Raw genomic sequence first — 15,543 nt, forward strand, 5'->3', positions numbered from 1 at the left:
TACCAAAAATTTATTGCCCGCTTTCATCAAACGACTTCATCAGAATAAACTTAACTAAAAAACAGTGCCTTAAATACACTCAGTTAACAAGCAATTATCATAAATCAATTAAATAATGGTAAAATTTAAAAACAAACTCTCATGATTCAAAGAAAAAAGACATATCAAAATCTTTGTTGATACAAAGTTTACGATGTTTTAAAAAACATTTAACATTAATAGCCTCGTTTAAACCTGGAATTTTATCTGATTTTAACCTAATCTGCCAGAGGGTCTCCCTTTGCTCTAAATAATTTTTAAAATCACCTTCCCTCATGTCTGATTTACATACTTCTAAAACTGAGAAGGTAAATTTTTTGAAAAAGGAACAGACAGTAGAATGTTTGTATAAACCATTTGTCTGATCTTCGGTTTTTATACTATACAAATGTTCCTTAATACGTGTGCTTAAACTTCTTGTGGTCATTCCTACGTAAAACGCAGGACAAACAGTGCACATACCAATGTAAACAACTCCATGGGAATTACAGTTAACAAAGCCAGGTACTTCCAATATTCTATCTGATGTTTCAACAGTAATATAAGGTCCTTCGGACATATATCTACAAACTTTACATTGTTGACAACAATACATGCCTTTTCTTTTAGTTACTATAGATTTTTCCTTTTGACTATTGTGTTCCAAAATTTTTTAATATCATAATTATTACGAAACACAAAAGACGGTTTGGTTCCAACAACCCGAACCATATCAGAATTTCCTTGAATAACCCTCCAGTTCTTTTCAAGCACAGATCTAATACAATTACTGTCACCACTCATTTCAAGAGAACAAATTAAATTGGAATTAATCCCCCTGGGTTGTCGTTCACAATTACCATCTAATTTTACTTTTTGTGACATAGTAAGTATGGGTGGATAATGCGTTAAACGTTTATCATAGATCTCAATACCACTATTAACTAACAATTGTTCATCATAACCTTTGTAAAAACATAGAGGTGATGAAGTGAAATTCTTGAACCAAATCTAGGTCCTTCGTAGTCATACAACAAGCTCTAATAAATTGTCCCCTGGGTATATTTCTGATATTGTATTTAGGATGGCCACTGTGATAATGCAAATACCCATTAGTAAATGTTTCCTTCCTATAAATCTGGCTATGAAATCTGTTATCTATAATGTCCCACCAAAAGTGAATGTCCAAAAAATTCACTGTCAAACCCATGTCACCTTTAGTAAATTTTAAATAACCAGGTTGTGAGTTTATCTCTGAAATAAAGGCCTCAACAGTGTCGTCATTGCCTTCAATAATAAAAACTAAATCGTCTATAAACCTGCAAAAAAAATTAACATGAAACTTGTTCCTTAACAAAGGAATGCATTCAAGCTCCCACCATGCCATAATCAAATTCGCATAAGCGGGTGCAGCCGGAGAACCCATCGCAACACCTCTTTTTTGTTTGTAATATATATTATCAAACAAGAAGAAATTATTATATAAAATAATTTCTAACAATCTACAAATTGTAGAAATGGCATTACCAGTGAAATATTTCTTTTTAAACAAAAAACTACGTATAGCTTCAACACCATCATCGTGCGGAATACAAGTGTATAATGAAACTACATCTATAGTAAAAATAATGTGTCTGTCTGGATCAAAAACCCCACCTTCAGCAAAAGTCTTACGTTTATCCAAAAACTGCCACGAATCCTTAACATAAGATGGTTCATTAACTAATAAAGGGCCCAAGACCGCATCTATAACTAAGTATTCCGCACGATGATGGTGTTGAAGCTATACGTAGTTTTTTGTTTAAAAAGAAACATTCTACTGTCTGTTCCTTTTTCAAAAAATTTACCTTCTCAGTTTTAGAAGTATGTAAATCAGACATGAGGGAAGGTGATTTTAAAAATTATTTAGAGCAAAGGGAGACCCTCTGGCAGATTAGGTTAAAATCAGATAAAATTCCAGGTTTAAACGAGGCTATTAATGTTAAATGTTTTTTAAAACATCGTAAACTTTGTATCAACAAAGATTTTGATATGTCTTTTTTCTTTGAATCATGAGAGTTTGTTTTTAAATTTTACCATTATTTAATTGATTTATGATAATTGCTTGTTAACTGAGTGTATTTAAGGCACTGTTTTTTAGTTAAGTTTATTCTGATGAAGTCGTTTGATGAAAGTGGGCAATATATTTTTGGTACGCTATTGTCTTGGATTTTGTTGACCTAATTCGTTATACCTCCTCTTGGTATTTTTTTGTTTTTATTTGTATTCTGGGGAAAAGTACCTCTGACTCATAGTGGCAAAAAAGGTGAACTACCTTTGAAATCTGTGCCTGAAACATGGAAGAACTCATGCTCCATCTGATTGCAATACAGGCAAAAAAGGGAACAGATTGAGGAGACAATATATTACAAGCAGCAATAGGAGAAACCAAAACTACAGATGGGGGATAAGTCCACAGATGAAGTTGACTTCCCAAATGATTGCATCCGTTGATTTCTGCTTGATTTTTGCCAGTCAGTGTCTGTACACTCTCTGCAGCATGTCTGGTGAATCTCTATAATGAACACTGAACTGGCAGCCCTGCACATTTATCAGCCCAAGGCCATGTCTTAAAACAATAGATCAAGGAAAAAGAACTTGCTTGTGTTCTGTTCTTAAATAAAATGAGGCACTGAGCGCACCAGTCCACTACAGGGATTTGTTTACCAATGCACCAATTATGGTGTCAGATGCCAGACTGAAAGAAGCAAGAAAGACATAATAGAAACAAATGCAATTCTACACTACCAATGATGCCAAAATAAGATCAAGTTACAGTTCAGGTGAGCGGTGAGGAAGAAATGAATAGAGAGGGTTGATGCTCAGATCTGGTTGCTAATGGGTAAGGCAAATAGGACAGAAAGAAAGACTAAAGATGAGATGTTGAATGTAGTGTATAAATCCTGCTTCCAAGTGACTCAAAGTAAAATATTTCATTACACTCTAGGATTTGACTTACTAAAGACTGACAAAGATTATATATATATATATATATATATATATATATATATATATATATATACACACATACACATATATACACATATATATATATATATATATATATATATATATATATATATATATATATATATATATATATATATATATATATATATATAAATAAAAACACTGGACCTTGCATACCTGTTGTTCCAGAATACCAAACAATGATGTTATGCAAGATCTGGTATTCTCTATAATCACCATTTTCCTGTACGGTACTGTTCTGCATTGCTGCTACAAAGGGAAAGAGATGACTAATTTAACACACTTTCTTAAAAGGAAAAGCAATGGATTATTTAAATTGCACCATTTGTAAGGGAGGCTGCTGTCCACCAAATCTCCATCAGAATTTTTTTTTTTTTTTTTTTATTTATTTTTTAAGAAAGAGAGTTAAGAGAAGGCAACCCCTGATAAATAAAATTAACTAAAAAAAAAAAAAACATAAATCTGTCACAATGTTAAACACAAAAGCTATCAAACTATAGTACTGCTGCAACATTCTGAGAGCTATGCTAATCCACTGGCCTGCTCCAGACTCCTACATTAATGGCTCCCTCCTGAATGTCAACACTCTTAATAGTCAGCCCTGAAACAATGAACAAAAGACAGAAAACACAAGAGAACACCAAAATGTCAAACAGCTTTTTTTCCTTTAAAGTTGTTTTTTGCAGGAGAGACAAGCTTCTTGCACCCCTGATGTGCTAACAAATCACCCCACACCTCTCATAGTTATATATAACAACTCAGAGATCGCCATACATTGGAGAAAAGAGAATATTCTGATCTGTAGCAATTTGATCTTAGTAAATGCAAGTTAGACATTTTTGGTCATTAAGTCCCACTATTCCAGGATTCACATTAACAAATCTCAGAATTTCAGTTACCACCTAAATGCCAGATTGACACTTGGGCATTTGGTGTAAATATACCAAGCTAAGTTTTTCATAGTCCAGCATCTTACTATTCAATTTTCTTCATCATCTATTAATTCTTCAGTGTATGCTTTACATGCACCTCTAAACTCCCATAATATGACTGCCAGAATTGAACACAATAGTCTAAAAGCAACCTTATTACTGTCCCATATAATGAAGAGGTGAATTCAGTGCCTGACAAATTAATTATTTCAGAAGAGTCTAGAACCCCAATGTCCTTCAAATTACACCTAATGTTTCAGTCTAGCCAATATACAGCATTAATGAATGTAAGATTAAACTTGACAGTGACATTAAATATTTTGTAATAATCAAAACAATAACCCCTAACAACACTGTTCAATCTTAGCCCCCATACAGATTTTGTACCAAGTGAATGGAGAACAGCTACAGTTATTTCCTTGCATAAGGAAGGACCTTCCACAGACCCAGGCAACTACAGACCCATATGTTTGACCAGCCTCATATGTAAAGTCATGGAAAGACTTATCATGGAACTAATCAATTAGGACAAAGGGAACCCGTCTCAGTTTGGATTTGTTAAGGGCAGGTCATGCTCAATCAACTTGGTGGATTTTTTTTAAAAGGTCTCCAAAGCAATGAATGAAGGCAAAACAGTACACACCACATACCTCAACCTTGCCAAAGCTTTTAACACAATACCCTAGTCAGACATAGTAGAGAAACTAAATAAACTGGGAATAAACCCTATGTCACCCACCGGATTGCTATCTCCACGAAGAGACCAGTCACCAGTGAAGACCCTCAGGGTTCTGTGCTGGGACCCCTCTTGTTTGGCATCTACTTCTTTGAAATAAAAGCCAATACCAAAGGCCTGTGGCTGACTAAATTTGCAGATGAATGCAAGCTAGCAGAAGGCACTGAATCCCCAAATGACTTGGCCATCTTGCAGGAAGGTTTGTCCCAAATAAATATCTGGTGCCAAAATCATGGACAAACTAAATGCCAAAAAATGCATTACTGTATCCTTTGAGAAGTCATCTACTCCAGTGAACTACCACATTGACAATATGCCCCTAACAGTTGACCCAGCTGGGATCTGGGAACTTATGTGCACAGTGACCTAACTTTTGACCAATATGGGTCCATTGTCCCAGTGAACTACCACATTGACAATATGCCCCTAACAGTTGACCCAGCTGGGATCTGGGAACTTATGTGCACAGTGACCTAACTTTTGACCAATATGGGTCCATTGTTGTAAGAAAATCTTTCTACATTGCACAGCTTATAAACAAAGAGATGTCAAGGATCTCAGAGGGATGTCACTGTCCCCTTTAATCAGCCAACATTAGGCCAGTCATTGAATATAATGCCCCCTTTGACATGCATCTGTCCAGACACATGCACTAACTGGAACACCCACAGATACCTTACTGAAAGGATACAAAACCTATACAACATCTCCTACATGGACCAATTCAAAGCCCTGTCACTATACTCTGTATTCTCTAGACTGCTAACAGGTGACCTGTGTCTGGCATACAAGACATCCTCAGACTCAGTACTGATGGATTTACTGCACATCAGCAAGTCCATTGGCATCATAAATAATCAGTTTAGGGGTCAAAACCTCTTCTGCAACATCAACAGAATAGGTTGCAGGGACAGGTATATCTTGCAGAGGATAATGCTGTGGAACAGACTCCCAATCCATATTAAACAAAGTTCATCCCTGTCCATAATCAAGTGCATCTTGGATCTATGGATGGGAAACAGAAAATTTCCCCTAGGACTGCCCCCTGTACAACTAATGGGCACAGGCAGCTCATAAATGATTTATCCAATACATGGGTTCCCTCAAATTATCTATGGTATTATCCCAGTTATTCTCATTAGGGGTAATATATAAAGTATCAGCAATGGGATGGGTAAGACCAATCACTACCCAAATGAGATAGGTTAATTTGAGCACAAACAGGAAAACTGGCTAGGCTTAAAATGGTTCACAACGGCAGCAAGCCTAGTACATACTTATGAAAATATAAAACAGTAAGATGATTAAAAAATTAAACGTGATACTAAATGTCTTCTGATAATCACTAACAGAGCTGGTAATAAGGAAACGGAATGCAAGGTCCAAAGCAGGTAGAACATGAAAGCATTGTGTGGGTTCTGAGTAGGCTAAATAAGTACTGAGCATCTTTATAGGCAAGCAAACAGCTGTGATTGCTGTGGCATTAATACGAACTGTAACCAAATAGATGCCTTACCTTTTCTGCTCCTGAAGTACAGCTAATCACAGATCCATCTTCAACCTAAGTAAGAAAAATAATTCAGTTATTAGTACAACTGAATATGCTACTATCTGCAGGCTGCCAGTTACGTGGAGGGCAATCCTAACAAAGAGATCCACACTTGAATGTAGAGTTGCTGCCATTTTATATGGCATCCACATAACATTACAACATTAAGATATTTATTTATGTAATTAAGTTTGTTAAATGGGGAAGAACTCTGTTTCAAGTTGACCTATTTCAGGTTTAGCCCCGGAAAATTAACAAAAGTAGCAAACATATAATAGGCATTTTCTGTAAAGAAATCCATGAATATCATTATCCAGCGTTACAGAATAACTTAATAAGGTAATATTTAAATGGTGTCACAATCTTAGAATCTTACTAACTCACACTGAAAATTCGACAACTGTATAATTGCTAACAAATTCCTGAAGACCTTACTTAATGAAAATTCTAAGAGATTGCATAGGAAAGTACTCAGTATCACCAGGACAGCATTTTTGTTCAGATTATGTTTTCTTCCACTCAAGCATCTCAGTTTCTTACTCTAGTATATCATTTTTGTCATTTTCAAGTTCTCAAGGCAACCTAGGAACAAGAAAAGCAGTACAAACTCCACAGGAACTTATCTTAGGCTTGAGCTATTACATTCAGCTCTCAATGTCTGACCTATACAGCATTGATATCTCCATTAAATTAAGCACCGACTACCTCAGTCAACATATTTTTCATTACATATATCACCACTTCTGTGAAAAATACTTTCTCACAATACCTTTTTATATTTCACCTTTTCATTCTCAAGTCACACATATCTGTCCTTAAAATCTTTGAACCAAGATTCTTTGTACTGTTTTGTGCATTTTTGGTATCCAATCATTTTAAACACAGCTGTCATATACACAGTAGACAACTACTGTCATTTAAATAAATTATAAGTCTGTGGTGTGAGTCATGTAACCAGAGCCAGAGCTTCAGTTTGAAGCATTGTTTGGAGAGGCAAAAAAGTTACAGGAAGGCCTTCTCCATGACAGAACAACTTAAATACTCCCAAGGACTTATGCATGTGGCTTCAGAAGGAAAGAATCTGTCCAGTAATGTGCTGGCTTCCCCTGTAATGTGGGTTGTTGTCATAAATCAGCTGGTCAGCATAGCCTATTTTCAAACCTTAACTGTTTTGTGAAACAAAGGAAAGAAGAAGGATACACAGCAAAGTTTCACTATACCTAGCCCCCTTAACTTTATTCTGAGAATTGTGGCTTGCATAAAACTGCTATGCTGATAGGTTAGAATGACAGGAAAAAAGAAATTATGTACCTACGATAACGTTCCATGTTAGTTGTCTTCATCTCGCCTTCTTTCTTGCTGGTTGGGATCGGAATCGATCCTTGGCTCCGACTCGGCCATCTTCTATAGCTCGAGAGCTGTTTACTGGCTCGAGGCTACCCCTTATTCCATGATGCCTAGCGCTAGCTACCCAGATCTCGTTTGTAATAGCTAACCCCAGACATAGCCAGAGAATCAACCTGTCCAAACAAACAGGTTGAGCATACCTGTCATACTCTCTAAGTCAGTAGAGGAAACAAACCAGCGAACACTCAGCCAGTGAAACCAAAACTCCCCTCAATCCAATAGGACAGGGGGACGGAGGGTGGGACGCAAGAAAGAAGGCGAGATGAAGACAACTAACATGGAAAGTTATGGTAGGTACATAACTTCTTTATGTTAAGTTGTCTATCTCGCCTTCATTCTTGCTGGTTGGGACAGCATCCCTAGCACCTACAATCCTGGGTGGCTCATTGGAACAGACTCTTCAGAACAGTGGAACCAATGTCAGCTCTGCTCCTGGAGACCATATTTAGCTTGTAATGAGAAATAAGGGTATGAGGATTTGCCCACGTAGCAGCTGCACAGACAGAATCCATGGGCAACCTAGATTGGAAGGCTACAGAGGTTGCCAAAGACCTAGTAGAATGACCTTTTGGTTTGATAGGTAACTCTTTGTTTCTCAATTGATAAATGAAAGTAATAATGTGAGACAACCACCTGGATAAGGTCACTTTGGAAACTGGGAGACCTTGTTTGCCTAGAGCGTAGGAAAGGAATAGCTGGTCCAACTTCTTTTTTTCCTTAGTCCTATGCAAGTAAAAATGCAATTGTCTATGAATGTCCATTTGGTGAAATTTGTATTCTGCCTTGTTGGTGTGGTTAGGGAAAAACACAGGAAGGTCTATAGATTGGTTTAAATTGTTTTCTGAGCAGACTTTCGGAAGGAACGAGGGATTAGTCCTCAGAGCAATCCTGTCCTTATGAAAAACCAAGTATGGAGGACGAACACATAGTGCCTGAAGTTCAGAGACACATCTGGCTGAAGTAATAGCTACCAGAAAAAGTGTTTTCCAAGATAGAAACTTAATGGAGCAGGATGCTGCAGGTTCAAAGGGGGGCATAATTAAGGAGGTTAGTACCAAATTAAGGTCCCAAGGAGGAGGGGGAGCGCCTAAACAATAAACACAAGAACTGTGCCCATCTGTCAGAGACATTTTCTGACAGCATGAGTCACACTTCTTGAACCCAGACACCCTGGATTCTTTGGACATCCTGTAACAAAAAATACAACAATAGCTAACCAATCAAAATACAGTCTAAGGAGAAAACACAGTACACTACAGACTAAAGCTAAAGTTTTTTTTGTTTTTTTTATTTAAATAGGAAAGCCTCTAACTCAAATGGCTAGCCTATAAAGAAGATAGAAGGAAAGCCTCTATCTTAAATGGCTAACCTGACAGGAATACGGAGGGGGAGGGGAGAACTCTCTAAATTAAACAAGTTATAAAGGGGAGGGAAGGAAGCTACAAATACACACTTAGCTAACACTACAAATATAAGATTAAAAATTAACAAAACCCCCTAGAAAAGAGACTATTTCTAGTAAAAGAGTTCTATAAAGAAACTTTATACGAGCCTGCGCCAGAAAAACAACACCTCGCAGCTGAAGTGGCAAACAAGATCGGGGTAGCTAGCACTAAGCATCATGGGATAAGGGGTAGCCTCGAGCCAGTAAACAGCTCTCGAGCTATAGAAAATGGCCGAGTCGGAGCCGAGGATTGGCTCCGATCCAAACCAGCAAGAACGAAGGCGAGATAGACAACTTAACATCATATGTTACTAAGCAAATAAGGTGAGAAGGTATAGTAAAACATTATCAAAGTGTTTGTTGTGAGGGGGAAGCCTCCTTACACCCCCTCTGACATGGGTGCTCTGCCCCATACCCCCCAACTACAACTATACTGTCTGTCTGTAAGACTGCCCAAATTTGGAGAAAGTATACATCTTCCTAGAAAGTCTGAAAGTTACACTACACAAGGTAAGGGGGGCATGTGTTACCCCTAGAGTGCTGATATACCAAACCACTGCCATGCTGTAAGTATGGAGGGCTATCACACACTGGGATAGGAAGCATTGACCTGGTTGGAGTGTGATAAGGACTAACCTCATTTCCAAAACAATGATGTGTAACATGGCTTCCAAATGTGTCTATATACATGCATACATCAGTCAGACCTTGGCAATACCCTCTCCACTCCAGGATACAAGCATCCACGGTGACCAGCACAAGTAGGGAAGACATTTCAAACTGGTTACAAAGCTTGACATATGCTACCATCATTTGTTTTAGATATCGAACTGTTGAGTCTTCTTTGTACCCATAACATCGACTGAAGAACTCTTACATAAAATCTAGCACACAGTATCATTGCAGCGGCTACTGCCATTAAATGAAAGTTACATAAATGCTATAATGTTAGATCCATGTTGCCCGGTTTTCATCTGTTTCAAATGTATGGCTCAATGGTGTTGGATACAACCAGATCCGATCTCTGTGCCAACTCTGACGCTTCATTGGATCCAGAGCTCTGACTCTAACCCTACCCATAATTCCCTAGGCCCTACCTTAGATGCTCAGATCGAGTCTGCCCTCCTAACCTTGTGAAATATGTAGGCATATTGCTTATAGGACCTATTTTAAGAACCAGCCCCTTAATTTAGATAGGCCAAGGTTTTTGAGGAAAGCGGGTACAGTCTTTCATGACTGTGCAAAGACAGGGAAGAGAATTCACTCAATAATCTCGAAGCCATAGGTAACAATTTGGAAGGAGGCAAGAGGGAGGGAGGGAGTTGGTACAGGATGAAAATCAGACAACATGGATCTAACATTATGGTAAGTACATAACTTTCACATCCAGTGTTTTCTGTTTTTCGTCTGTTTCAAACATATGGGACTGTCAAACTAGGTGGTATCAAGGAGGGACATTCCTGAGAATGGTGGAGCCCAAGTAGCCATGGCACAAATGTCATCACTGGATAAACCTCTGCCAAATGTTGCTGTCAGAAACTGCTCTGGTTGAATGGGCTTTAAGTTTCCCCAGTAAAAGGTAAATTTTTCTTATTATATACAAAAGAAATGCAATCTGATAGCTATCGGGACAAAGTATCTTTAGTAACTACCTTTCCCAATTTTGGTTTAGAAAAATAAATAACTGATCATTCTTTCTAAATTATTTTATTCTGCTATATATAATCGCAGTTGCCTGTGAACATCTAACATATGCAGTAAGTATTCTCTTTTGTTTGAATACCTTGGAAAAAACACAGGAAAATGAATTGACTGATTTAAATTAAGTTTGGATGCCACCCTATAAATGAAGGAAGCGTTAGGTCTAAGGGAAAGTCTGCCTTTTGTGGATCACTGGGTACGAAGGCTTAGAAGAGAAGGCCTGTAGTTCTGGGATTCATTTGACTGATGTCACTAAGAAAACTGTTTTCCATGTAAGGAAATTTATATCAGCAGTGGTAGCTGGTTCAAATGCAGTCCAAGTTAGGGCTTGTGGCATAATGGTGATGCCATATGTAGGTGCTGGTTCTCTAATGGGAAGTCTCAACTGAAAAGCACCGCTCAGGAAGGCTTATGAAATTTTAAGGGAAGCTATTAGAATGTCTTTGCATCCAACAAGAGAATCTGCAATTGCAGCCAAATGCACCTTGATGTTGGCAAAGCTGGAACATTTACCAAAAAGATCAAATAAAAATTCTAATATGGATGCAACAGGTGCTGAAAATAGGTCCAGGCCTTTGGAGAAAGCCCAAATCAAAAGTTGCTTCCATTTACTCTGATAAGCAGAGAAAATAATGATGCCTGCAGGAGAAAGCCTGGCATCTCTGGCTATGCTCAAAATTGGAGGAACCATGTGGTTAACTTCATGGACTTCTGGTCTAGAGGAGGCAGTCCGGACAGATAAGTCAGTAGTTTTGAATAATGACTCAAATTCCATGGGGGATGAAAGGCCACAGGTAGGGGAACCATGTCTGTCGAGGTCAAAAGGGGGTAATGAGGATCACCCTGGCCTTGCACTGTTTGCTTTCTTTTTGAATTTGTTCATCAGGGACAAAGGCATACAGAGTACCAGGGGCCAATTGTGGATCAGAGCATCCATAGAAGACTGTCCCTGTGGAGGGATCAGGGCAAAATAACTGCTGCATTTGTTGTTCAGATAGGATGCAAAAAGGTCGCAGAAACTGAAAATTACAGGAGTCACTGAGGAACCACTCATGAGGCATCAGAACTATTCTGCACAACTTCTCCATGATCACAATGGATAACCCCAGGATTTGCTTTGCTATCAGAAAGCAATGTGAAGACATTGCCCGTTGCCATACTCACATGACCACTCCACATAAAGGATAAGAATGGATTCCTCCTTGCTTGTTGATGTACCATACCATTTTTGTGTTGTTCATTTGTATGAAAATCACAGTCTTGGGAAGGAGATCCTGATATGCCTGCAAATGTAGAAGGACAACTCTCAACTCCAAGACATTGATGTGAAGATTGGCCTCTAGTGATGACCATGTACCTTGGACCATTTTCTCTTTTCTAAATGCCCCCCCCCCCCCCAGAGGGGAGGCACTCGTGGTCACTGTTGCAATCGGCAATTCCACCTGGAAAGGGCAACCCTGGGTTACCTTCACTGATGTTATTTACTATCCACCATGCAATGTGTTGTTTGCAAATCTGCATAATACGGATTTTCAAATGTAAAGGATGAATGGATTGAGACCAATATAATGCTAAAGTCCACTGTAGTACTTTCATATAGTATCTGGTTAAGGACCATTAGTGTTGTGTAAGCCATGAGACCTAAAAGATGCAGAAATAACCTTGCTGGTGCTGATGGGTGATGCATTACATGAAAAGCTGTTAGACAAACTAACAGAACTCTGGACTGGGGAAGGATGATTATTTGGAGTTTGGTGTCCAGGTGCCATCCTATGAACTCTGTTGGAGTTAGGAATATCTGTTAATCTACCAAAATGTCAGCTAAGTCCAGAAGCAACTGGAGTACCTGGTCCCAGTGGTACAGCAGCAGATGCTTGGTGGAAACAGTGACGAGCCAATCACTGAGTTATGGAAAGACTTGAATCCCCAGTTAGTGTAGATGCACTGCTACCAACACCATGATTATGGTGGACACCCTGGGGAGGGGGCTGTAGTGAGACCAAATGGTATTGCATGGAATTGATTGTGACTGGCTCCCAGCTGGAAGTGAAGAAATCTCCTGGATTGCTTTGCTATTTTTTGTGACAGTATGTGTCTTGGAGATCTATGGAGTACATACAATAATCCTTCCTCAAAAGAGGTAAAATGGACTGTACTGTGATAGTCTGGAATATTGCCTTTTTTCACAAACTGATTTAGGTAACTGAGATCCAAAGTGGGTCTGAGGTCCCTGGTTTTCTTTTGCTACTAAAAAGAACCTGGAATAGACTCTGGATTCTAATTGGTCCTTGGGGGGGGGGGGGGTCCAGCTGGATGACTCTTTTTTTGAGACGAAGCTTTGAAATTTCGATGGCTGCTGAGACCCACTGACTGGGCGGAACATTGGGGACTTTCTTCTTTTTCTAAGGTGGTATGGAAAAAGGAATGAAATGGCCTCTGGATATTATTTTTAGCACCCAGGAGTCTGAAGTTATTCTGTGCCAGGCTTGGGGGTGCAGAGAGAGAGATATCCCCTGGTTGCCTCCTGAGTGCAGCAGTTAGGCAACCGTTCACGATTGCTGAAATGCTTTTTTAGGAAAATGGACCCTAAAAACCTTGGTTATGTGGTTCACCCCTGCCTCTTGTGTGGCATCTGTAAAAACATTGCCTCTCCCTCTGCCATGAGTAGGTCTGTCACCCTGGGAGTCAATGAAAGTACTCTGTGATTTGCAGAACTACATCTTTTTCTTTGATCTCTGGTTCCTTGTGTAAATTTTTTGTGGGGTGGAGAAGCACACTCTCACTGCAGAGAGAGTTTTAACATCATATTGGCTCCTGGTGAGTGCGTCTTTAACTTTAGGTCCAAAGTGGCACCATCATAAGGGGCATTTACAAAGAATATCTTAAAGCCTTCTGCAAAGTCACAAATACTCATCCAAGTGTGATGGCACATGGTGAATCCAGTGCCTGCTGCTCTGGCCATACCATCAGCTGCATTAGAGAGTAAACACATGGCCATATTTGAGGACAATTGCAGGGTGGAAAGCTCCACTGTTTTCTGAACATCTGCAGGCAATACACCTGAGAGGGACTTGATGATCTCTTTGGTAAATTCTCTCTGAAACCTTGTTAAATGAGCCAAATGGTTCAGAGATCTAAGGGCAAATGCTGCTAATACATAGGTCTGCTTCCCAAATCTGTCCATAGATCTAGGAGGATGAACAGAGGAACTTTGTTCAAATAGTTCTTTCTTGGTGGCTGCAGGCACCAAAGAATCTACTGGTGGACCTTTACTCCAGTTCTTACTGTCTTTTAACTGCAGCTAAGATGCAATCTTTTTTTTTTAGGTTTGGACTGCACCACAGTCAGGATTCTTCCATGCCTGTTAAGCCATGAGGTCAATAAGTGAATCAACGGGAGGTACTACTCAGGATGATATAGAACCAGAACTAAGAGCTTCCAAGAATACTGACTCATCCATAAAAGGGTCTTGGGACGGCCAACCACCTCTCTGCATCATTAATTTGAGAATAATCACTGAATGTGACATTTTCAGGGGAGAAGCAAAGGGAACCATCTCCTTCCTCTAAGTCAGTCTCTTCATTGAAAGGCTCTAGGGAAGAGACTATGTGCTCCTGTTTGCACATCCATTTTCTGGGGGAACCTTTTGGGAAAACAGTAGAAAGCTCAGAACTAGATGGGGAACTGACAAAGCAGACTTCCTCAGAAGCCCTTGGTACCAGCTGTCCCTGTCTGACAAGATGAAGATAAGAGGAAACAGGCTTAAGATAATTTGCCTTTGGTATTTACCAAAGCCATTTCAAATGCCTTGTAGGCTGAAGCTACCACTGGCAATGAGGACTCTCTCCAATCCAAGGAAGACAGGAAGCCCTCTCCACCAATGATCCCCAGTCCTGAATCCGATCTTGGATATGAGTTGTCCAGGGCCTAAATCTCGAGTGGGAGAGATGGCTCTGAGAATCTCAGTGTTAAGTCACCCCCTCAGAGCTTGGTGCTGTAGCTTCAGCTCCAAATTTCATCTCAATCCGAAGGCATCAGAGGTGACAGAGAGGGAAGCATCAAACCTGTAAGCAGTTCCAGTGTCTACAAAGGTGCTCTGGCTCCAGTCAAATCCAACAACACCAGGCCCGATGGGCGAGTCGGTACAGATTCCAGTAAGGGACGAGTAAGATGACCAGTACTTGGTACCTTTGCTGGGCACAGTATCGGGATAACCCTCAAGCTGAATCTGCATCCTCAAAATCTTCATCATCCTACTGACATCAAGCTCTGTCACTTTGTGATGACCCAGTGGATGATACCACCAAGGGTGGCCGAGAGTATCTTCTTTCCTGAAGGATAGGTGAATGTAGTCTAGAACTCACTGTTCCTGGTGAGTAACTGGTCCATGAATAAGGAGGTCAGACCCAAGGAGTGATCAGATCCAATCTTCGAGATAACTTAGCTTCAGGACCGAGTGGGGTCATTAGTTCTGGAGACTGTTTTTTGGTGGATTTAGATGGAAACTTGCACCTTTCTTTTTCCTCTCTTGCCCTTATTTGGTTCTTTCTCTTTTTCTTATCACTTTAACTTTGATCTGTCTTTTTTTTTTTTTTGGAAGGGGAAGCTGAAGAAGAGGAAGGGGTAGTCCCTGTCTGTGCTGGACGGAGTCCCTTTAAGACAAGTACTCCCTTCTGGCTTGAATGGCCCTAGAACTGAATGCTGCACAAGACTGGTAGTCCACATT

The 15,543-nt window shown here is 39.5% G+C and overlaps 1 protein-coding gene across 1 annotated transcript in view; it reads right to left on the reverse strand.

Moving 5' to 3' along the window:
• The window catches only part of IQCE (IQ motif containing E), a 2,620,731-nt gene that overhangs the window by 2,500,349 nt on the left and 104,839 nt on the right, over nucleotides 1–15,543 (reverse strand). Inside the window, exon 2 of the mRNA XM_044089561.1 lies at nucleotides 6,233–6,277. Coding sequence (XP_043945496.1) covers nucleotides 6,233–6,277 — 45 coding nt within the window. The remainder of the gene's footprint in view (nucleotides 1–6,232; nucleotides 6,278–15,543) is intronic.

Source organism: Protopterus annectens, chromosome 12.part0 (assembly GCF_019279795.1).
Source record: "Protopterus annectens isolate FY-2018-M chromosome 12.part0, PAN1.0, whole genome shotgun sequence".
Taxonomy (NCBI): domain Eukaryota; kingdom Metazoa; phylum Chordata; order Ceratodontiformes; family Protopteridae; genus Protopterus; species Protopterus annectens.